This window comes from Tamandua tetradactyla, chromosome 2 (assembly GCF_023851605.1).
Source record: "Tamandua tetradactyla isolate mTamTet1 chromosome 2, mTamTet1.pri, whole genome shotgun sequence".
NCBI lineage: Eukaryota > Metazoa > Chordata > Mammalia > Pilosa > Myrmecophagidae > Tamandua > Tamandua tetradactyla.
Window position 1 is genome coordinate 130677845 of NC_135328.1, and position 9303 is coordinate 130687147.

At 58.0% G+C, this 9303-nt stretch overlaps 1 protein-coding gene across 3 annotated transcripts; it reads right to left on the reverse strand.

The window, feature by feature from the left end:
* Nucleotides 1–2699: 2699 nt before the first annotated feature.
* Nucleotides 2700–7659, reverse strand: TOR4A (torsin family 4 member A). Of its 3 annotated transcripts, none has more exons than XM_077135655.1 (2): nucleotides 7620–7659; nucleotides 2700–5407 (listed from the first exon to the last, which is right to left on the reverse strand). In XM_077135655.1, exon 2 carries the CDS (start codon nucleotides 5368–5370, stop codon nucleotides 4096–4098), a length of 1275 nt encoding a protein of 424 aa, XP_076991770.1. In that variant the 5' UTR covers nucleotides 5371–5407; nucleotides 7620–7659; the 3' UTR covers nucleotides 2700–4095. The 3 variants fall into 3 exon arrangements, with proteins under 3 accessions (XP_076991770.1, XP_076991759.1, XP_076991776.1); XM_077135644.1 differs by lacking the exon at nucleotides 7620–7659 and adding an exon at nucleotides 7151–7613; XM_077135661.1 differs by lacking the exon at nucleotides 7620–7659 and adding an exon at nucleotides 6166–6380.
* Between the last annotated feature and the right edge of the window lie 1644 nt (nucleotides 7660–9303).

Consider the following 9303-nt stretch of genomic DNA (forward strand, 5'->3'; position numbering starts at 1 on the left):
GTAAGGAATATGAAGAAATGTTCCAAGGAACACTAAATGTTACATTATCATCATGATTTCTCGTATGTTTGTTTAATACAACCACCAAAAATGTGATATTATTAGAAATGAAGAGAATAAGGAAAAAAAGTTAGGTGGTAACAGTATGAAGAAAACAGGCAGTGATTATCTTGAAAGTAGGCAGTAGTTGCCTTGAGGCTGGGGAGGGAGAAACAGGTGAGTGGGCAGTGACCATGCTAAATGGGCTCTGCGAGACTCGCAATGTTCTGTGTCCTGACCCATATCGTGAGAACATGGGTGGCTGCTTTGTGACAAAACTTTAAACATGTATTTTTGGTTCAGATGCTTTTCTCAATGTGTATTATATTTGACAAAAGTAATCCCTGATGATACAAACAAAAATTAATTTACTTTCTAGGAATAATCTAACAAAATAAGCAAGACTTTTCTATAGAGAATTACAAAACTTTATTGAAAAACATTAAATCAGGCCTTAATAAATGTTCACTAATGTGAAGATATCAATATTCCCCCAAATCAATCTATAAAATCAGTGCAATTCCAATAAAATCCTAAAACGTTTTTCAAACACTTTAACAAAATTGAATTCCAAGAAAAAAGGCCCCAAATCTTCAAGAAGAAACAAGACTGTATTCTGGCCAGGTATCATGATTTATGATGACTTACAAAGCTGTAGCAATTAAGACAGCCAGCGTTGGCCCAGGGGAAACAAATTGGTCCATGGAATGGAATTGAGAGCTCAGAAACAAACCTATGTGCACATAAGGAAACCTGATTTGTAACAGAATGGAAACTGTTGAACGTTTGGAACAATTTCAATGAAAATTTAAAATAATAATGTCTGATATATGAGGTTAAATTAAAAGAACAGAATTAAAATACTCGATAAAGTACACTGAGGCTGAGTGAGGGCTGAATTGGAGCTCAGGTGATCTAAACTCCTTGTATTGTCCATGGAGTGTGTAAGATACTAACTTTAGATTTAACTTAGGTATTCATGGTATAACTTCCAAACCAACTAAGGAGAAAAATGGAATATTGGGGGAGGGGGTTGGGGGGTGATCACTACAAAAAAAAGCAAAAGAAAAAAACAGAAAAGTAGGATAATTAAAAGGCACAAATAAAATCACAGAAAAAAAGTTTGAGTATTTCAATATCAATAGTTACAATAAATATAAATGGATTAAACTTGGGAAGTTAAAAACAGGGACTGTGAAATTAAATCTGTTAAAAATCCAGCTACTTGCTATTTTAAAAAAGATACAGTTAAAATATAAGGACAGAGTGGCTCAGTGGCAGAATTCTCACCTGCCATGTCGGACACCTGGGTTCAATTCCCAGATCCTGCCAATGCCAACAAAAACAAAAACAAAACAACATCCCACACATAAAATAACTACAAAGAAAACTAAATTAGCTATGTTAATATCCTATAAAGCAGATTATTTTTAAAGGTAGCATTAGAGATCTAGAGGGTTACTACACAATATTTGGAGTGTGCCAATGAATGAAGCAACTGCACATAAACAATTTACTCATGCACCTGAGGGGAAATAGCTATTGCATTTGGGGGTAATCTGATCAGCTGGCAGTTTGCCTAGCTTGAGCACCTATTTAGGGCCATTGAAGTAAACAGTTTTAGTTCCTGATGGATTTCCTGGAAAACCTTGATGGTTGGGCTGCAGTGCTTGCGATCCCACAGTCCTTCCATCAGCTTGCCAAATCTGCATCATTTCCTTCTGCAGAAGTTTCTCAAAAGCAAAAAATAAACAAACAACAAAAAAACAAAAACAAAAAACACTAACATGTGTCCATTAAATAGAGGCTTAGAGAAAATTTGACAAATGTACCATCAGAGGTAAAGATTTCAACATGCCATCTCAATTATTAATCAGCCAAACAGTCAAAAAAGCCCACAATGCAACAAAACAGTGAGGTTGTGGATTTTAATCAAACAACCCATCAACAAGCCTGCTTACTGGCCGTGTGTACAACAAGCACCCCCAGCCATCAGAACATGCACATTTTTCTTAAGCACAGAAGTTACCTCAATGCCATATGTTAGAAATCAATAACAAAAAGAGAAAATAAAATTCCTCATACGTCTGGACTTTGAGATATACAAGTAGGAGGTTAGTGGGTGCTGTTGACCAAATGAGTGGACCAACAACCCATGCTTGGCTCAGCAGATGGCACCTCCAGGCTGCTCCGTGGGTAGCCCTCATGGGAGGTGACGATCCTTGGCAGGCCCTCTGGAGACAGGTGCCAACCCTGATCCCACCCACCCATGGGCTGCCAAACACCCTCCCACTCAGCAACTCTCCACACATGCATACACCTGCACACATGCTCACGTGCAAACACACACATGCACACAACCCTTGAGGCATCAACAGAAAGCACCTGGGACATCAGAGCTGGACGGTCCACCACCGTCACCTCCTCTGTCAGGTAACTGGCCTCCGAGCAGCCGGACAGACCTGCAGTTGAAACACAGTCCTCTGGCTCTCAGACTTCAGGGCTCCTTCCCAGCACCTCATAGCCCCAAGAGGCAAAGATGTCCATATCTCCCGTGGGTCCCACGCCCTGCCCAGGGAGTCCCTAGTTAGCACCTCAGTGGGAAGGAATCCTCCAGCCCACCTGAGCAGGATGCGGTCCCCTCCCACCCACCCCTGTCCATTCCCATCAGAGGATCCACAGGCTGTGCTCCACCAGGAGGTCCGGGTCTGACAACCTAAGGAGATGCCCTAGACGACGGAGTCCACTAATGCTGCTCCTTCCACTTGGCCCTGACTGACAGACGACGACGACGGAGCAGAGGGACTCCGACCACGGAAGACCCTCAGGGAACTAGCCTGGGAGTTGTCCCAGGACACCCGTTCCTTCCAAGAGCAAGGGGAGGGGGCCGAGTTCAGATATGTGGGCGGGGAGGAGTGCATGCACAGCTTCACGTTGTGTGAGACCCACGTGGGCCTGGCACTCGCCGGGTCCCATCCCCCGGACAGCGCGCTCCAGTCGCCCCGGCATGAAGCCCTCCCGCCTAAGACCCCCCGCGACTCCACCCCGTCCCTCAAGCCGCCGTTTTAAAACTCGGTGCTGTTGCAGGGCCCGGGTGGCGGGCCACAGCAACGAGGACCCCGGCGCGGGCTCTCCAACAGCCTGAAGGAGACGACGACCCGCGTTACGGCCGCACCGCCCCCTGAGCAACCACAGAAGCCCCAGATCCAGCCCAGTCTCCCCAGTGCTCTCTTGGCAGTAAGACCGTCGGTGCAGCCCGGACACCCCGCTGAGCCACGAGGTGCAATCCCGCCGCAGCACCCTCCCCTACAATTCCAGCGGTGCTGGAAGCCGTGCGGTCCGCCGGGGCAGTGCGGAAAGTCTGCCTGGGGCGCGGGCGCGGGGACTGTGAACAGGTTAGGGGGCAGCGGAGGTCACGGCTCCCTCCCCACTTAAGCTCACCTCCTATCACTGTCAGTAGGGGAGGGCCCCTCCTCCCAGCCCCCTCAGATGATAGCTGGAATAGCTCATCCACACCCCATTGCAAGGCTGCTCCTGGGTCCAGGGGCCCTCCCCAGGGCTGAGCAGGTGTGCAGATGTGCCGAAGCAGGTTGCTGAGTGTGTGATGGTTGCAGCAAGATGATTCAAATCCCAGCTCTGCAGGGGAGCAGCTGCATGATCTCGAGACCATTCCCTGTGACATGGGGCATCTGCCCACTGCCTGGGGTGGCGGGAGCACTCACCAGACCCTGCCTGGAACATGCCCGACACAGCAGGCACTAAAAAATATTGGCTAAATTAGGGACTAGATGGTGGCCACCGTTCTGATGACCCCAGGGACAGATTGGAGGTTTCCGGGAGTGTCCAGCTCAGTTGGGGACAATGGAACCAAAATGGGGAGCTCACACCATTGCACGTTAGCCAGCCCCCACTGGCCTCCAGAGCTCAGCGTGTGAATGGGATGGGGCAGCCACAGATTTATTAGGGGCCTGGGCCAGTCCACAGCCGCAGCCATCTCCTGCTGCCACCATCATGCCAAACATCTGGCCTAGTGTCCACCGAGTCCAGCTGCCCCAGCTACAAAAGGTTCACCTTGGCCACCACCTGTTTGCAGCCAGTGACTGCGTACTCCCGGCCGGCCACGTGGTAGTAGCTGAGCTGTGCGGCCAGCTGCTCAGCCTGGGCCTGCTCGGGAAAGAAGCCCTCCCCGGCCATCTCCTCCCGGAAGCAGCTGACCACGTCCCACTTGTCCAGCAGCAGGAAGGGCACGATGGCCGCCGCCTTCCACAGCGGGTGCTCGCGGGTCAGGAACGCCCGCAGGCCGGCACGCAGCTCCTCCAGGGCCTGAGCGACCGCCACCCCCGCCCGCGCGACGCGACCCCCGCCAGGGTGCGCAGAGAGCACGCGGGACGCGTTCTGCAGCACAAAGCGCGTGATCTCGCCCCCGCCGGCGCTGCTGAGGAGCACGTAGATGGCGTTGTGGAACTGGTGGGACCGCTGTGGCTGCACGAGGCTGTGCAGCTCGTCTAGCAGCGCTGGCGGCATGAACTCCACCTCGTCCAGAACCAGGAGCGGGGTCTTCTCCTCCGCCTCCGCCCGGGCCACCACGTCGCCCACGTGCCGCGCCAGCTCCTCGCGACAGGCCTGCGGGGCTCGAGGCTCTGGGCAGTGGTGGCGCACGTGGTACTGCAGCACGAGCGCGCTGTCGTCGAGCACTGCGCGGAAGTGGCGCGCTAGCAGACGGCCCACGTGGCTCTTGCCCACACCGCTTGGCCCGTGCAGCGCCAAAAGCAGCGGCCGACTGTGCACGTGCGTGGCCAGGTAGTCCCGCAGCAGCGCCACGATGCGCCCCACGGCGGCCGGCTGGCCGAACACGGCGCGCTGCAGCGCCTTCTCCAGCCCATCCAAGTCGTAGCGCAGCGCGTTATCGTCCAGGTTCTCGATGGCGTTGAGTACCTGGAAACCTACGATGGCCACAAGCAGCAGCAGGCAGCGCTGCGCGCGACTCTGACGCTCGGCGCGCGGCAGGTACTTCCGCGAAGTCTCCGGGTAGAGCACCACGCGGCTGCGCCGGCGCTTCTTGCGCGGCGCTCTCGAGGACAGCTCCACCGGGCCATCGAAGGTGAAGAATTGTGGCTGGTCGGAGCCCGTGCGCGGCGCCCGGAACTCTGTGTCCGGCCCCGCGCTGGCCGTCCCCGCGCCGGGCAGCAGGAGTCGCCGTTTGCGTAGGAGGCACACGCGACGGCGCAGGCGGAGCACGGCGCGAACCGGCGCGATTACGCCCGGGCGGGGGGCTCTGGGGGTGTTGGGGTCGCGGGTCAGTGGCTCCGGGATGGACTGGCCACGGTCCATGGCTCGGGGGTGGCAATCCGCATGCACTTCGCTGTCCCTGCAACGGAAAGATGGAAAGGGTCTCGAGATCCCTGCCCCGGCCCTCTGCGGAGCCGTCTGAAGTTTTTTCCCAAGGCTTGCGGGGTGCCCCACGACCAGAGCCTGGGCGGACCTCGCTTGTGCCCCTTATCCGGAAGCCGCTCCCCCGCGGGGCCCGATGCAAATCTCTCGGGTATTCCCATAAACAGGCGGGGCGGCCTGAGGAAGTGGCCGGGGGCGGGGGAGGCGAGAGGCTTATCGAGCTGCCTGCCGGGCTTCCTGGAGGAGGAGTTGACCCGGCCGATGAGGAGTTGACCCAGCGGATTAGGAGTAATGAAAGGTCACGCCGGGCCCCCACCTCCTCCCGCAGCTCCGACTGCCGGGCGCCAGGGACCCTCCACGTCCCAAGTAGGGGCCGTGGGGAGCAGAGGCCCCAGCACCCCCGGGAGCTGGGGGGATGGGGGGCTCTGGCCGGAACTTCTGCTTTTGAGAGCGGGCCCCAGCCCTGCCCTCAGCCTCAGCCGCTCTTCCCAACTGCCCACCATGACACCAGGGCCTCCCAACATCCCAATAGTGAGTGCACTCGGGGACAGCGGCAGGAAGTCCCCCAGAGACGGTGGGGGTGGGGGTGCGAAGACCGACAGGAAGAAAGGAAGAGCTGGGAAGGTGTGGAGCGGATGAACCTCGGGGCAGCCGTGCAGTGGGCTGGGGTCAGAGCGGGGGGTGGGGATGCGCATTCACGGGTCTGGGCGCAGAGCCCCCAACCCACCCCCATACCTGCAGCTGCGGGTCAGGCCCCGCCGGCCCCCGCCCCCGCCGGCCCCTGCCTGCTCCAAATGCCGGGTCCTGCCGCTGGGGAGGCAGGAAACGCCAGCCTCGCTGGATGAGGGTCGCGGGGTGGGGTGGGGGACTCCAGGGGGCCTGGAGGGCAGCGACACCTGCGGGTCCCCAGGGAGCGTCCCAGCGGGAGGAAGCTCTGGGCAGGTTTCCGCTTCTGGGCAAAGGAAGTGAGTCAGGGGGTGCGGCGCAGGCGGGACTTAGGACGAGAGAGGCCCCGTCGGGGCGGCCAACGGCTCTGCTGGTGCCCTCACCTCCACGACCATGACCCTGCGGCTCTGGAAGGCCTCCTGGCCCGGTCCCAGGACTCCTGCTTCTTACTCCTCCAGGGACTGAGCCCCCCTCCCCCACATCCTCTCCCCCCGAATTCCTGGACTCCTGTCATGCAGTCTATCCTTCTGTTCACCCAGTGTCCTCCTCTCCCTCACCCCCCCAGGAGTCAACAGGGATCCAGGCTCCCAGCATCCAAGCGGTGGGTGGAGGGGTGGGGGGATGGCAACGGGGCAAGGGCCAGGGTTAAGGGCAGTGTGTAGGCTCTTTGCCAGCTGGGAACCCGCAGAACTTCCCCCATCCTCTTCCTTCTTCCCCTCCTCTGACCCTCAATCTGGGGCCCCCAGAGTAGGGCTCGTTCCCTCTCCTCTACCTCTTTACCATTCCTGCCCCTCCCCCTCCCACCTCCCTTTCCCCAGCCTGGGAACCCCCAAAGAGGGAAGTGCTACATGGGGAAAGACACTCCTGTGGCTCAGCTGCCCTGACGGGGGAGGGGGCACATTTGGAAAGAACCTGGGGCCTAGGCAGCAGGCCCTAGGTGCTACCTCCACAACCGCCTCCCACTTCCCGTCCTGCAGAGGACACTCAGGCCACCCTCAGCTCCTTCTTTTTGGTGTTACAGCCCCAGGCCCCCCCCACCGCGGATGCCCCTCACCTGAGGAGGCCCAGGCCCGTTCCCAGGCTGTTGTCCGTAGCCCTTGGCCCACCCGAGCAGCAAACAGCAGTGGAACAGACCTGTTGTCACCAGCCACTCCATGGTCTTGGGTCATTCCTGCCACGCCAGCCCTGGACCCTTCGTCCGTCTGCACACCCAACCCCCCACACCAGCTCTGGGGAGTCCCATGTCACTCTGTCACCTGCTGCCACAGGAGGCCTGCCCACTGCTCTGCGCCCTTTCCTTTCAGCCCCCATTCGCCTTCCCTGCCCCTGACGGGACCACCCTCAGCAGGAAACCATGCAAGCTCAGGGTTGGGGTGGGCATGTTCTCCAAATCATGGGGCTCACAGGCCCCCAAGGCTGCCTCTGGATATGGCCCTAGGGGGTTCCTCTGTCCACCCAGCCCTCTCTGGCAGGACCACTGATCCCCTCTCCCAAGTTCTGCCCTGCAAACTGCTGTTTCTCACCGGCTTTTGCACAGTAGTGGTGCCTGGGCAGGGCTGGGCGATTCCCTGTGCCCCGGGCGCCTGCCTGTTGCAGCCCACGCCCATCCAGGCCCAGCCCCGTCCAGGCCCCGCTTCCTGGCCAGCCCACTTAGGGCCCATTCCCAGTGGGAGGGGTGTCGGGGGCCATGTGATCCTCTCCCCAGTCTTAGGTGTAGGTGCTTCTCCTGCCTTTGGGATCGGGGCTGGGGGTGGGGCTCCCTGGGTCCCTGCAGGCTGCTAGGACCTGGAGAAACTGCAGGGAGGGGGGACAGGCCTGTCACCAAATGGCCCAATGTCCCCAGCCCGGTCAGGTGCTTCTGCCCGAAGCTGATCCCCAAACCCTCTGGGGTCCTGAACCCTATCACTGGGGAGAGGCAGGTTCTTTTGGACAGGCTGTGTCAGGAGCCAAGGGTGACACTGTGTCCAGGGCCGAGGCCCAACTTCTGTGAGCTTAGTCCTGTCCCTGGGGGTGAGGGAAGCCCTGAACACCTTCCCTGCCCTCAACCATTAATAGGTTTGCCTCCAGCCCACAGGGGCCGGTGTCCCACTCCTCCACCGACCCGGCTCTGCCCCTGCACATCCCAAGGCCACGAACACCCACCTCCCACCCTCTGGAATGTACCACCCTTTACAGGCAGATATGCCCCCTCCAGATGGTTCCTTCACCTTCTAACTGCACCCCAACCTGAAGGTGGGAGGGTACCCTCGTAGCTCCCTATGGCAGCTTCCAGACCACGCCCCTCCTCCTTCCCTCAACTGCATTGATGGCATCCGACCATCTCTCCCTACCCTCCCAGCTCTTCTCCCTAATCCCGCAGCAGCCAAGCTCCCAGCACAGTCCTCTGCAGCTGTGTCCCCCAACCCCTCAATTCCAGAATGATCCTCCCAGTCCATGGAGACCCCTGACTTCCTCTTCCAGTGACTGAGTCCTTCCCCCATGCTCAGGACCCATCCTGGCGCACCCCCCCTTGCCTGGCCATGGACACTATAGTCCAGGCCCTCTGCCTCCTGCCTCCAGTCCCTCCCTCCATGAACCCCATGGGGCCTCCCAGCCACTGCCCACACCCCATCACCTCCACATGCCATCATAGGCAACTTCCCAGCAGAGGCCCCAGACCCACCGGCTCGACCAGCCTCCGCCACACTGCCTGTCAGGGCCCTGGCTGGGGGAGGTCCCTGGCCACCCACCTGCGGCTCTGCGTTCTTAACTGCAGACCTCACCGGAGTGAGGCCCTCCCTGACCCCACACCCACTGTTGGTTGGTCTTTCTTGAAGCATCTCGGGGGGGGGGGGGGTGACGCTGGTGTGGTGAGGGGCCTGGGGAAGGACGATAACTGCTGGGGTCCAGTAAGTGAAATATTAAAAGTAGACATGCTGTCAATTTTATTTCTTCCCTTCTGTGGCAGTCACTCAGGTATGTGGAGGGTGTAGCAGCAGGCATCTGCCACGCACCCATCACGGGTTGGTCCTGGGCCTTGACAGGGAGGCAGAGGCACGGTAGTGCTTCTCCCAGGGAGGGAGACTTGACCTTGAGTGCCAAGGGGCCTTCAGCAGGGGGCAGGACCAAGGCCACTCTGTACCTCTCGGGGACATGGAGAGAGCTAGGGGCAGGACTGCAGCCCGAACCCTCAGGAGGAGTGACAAGGAGGCCTGACCAGAACTTTCC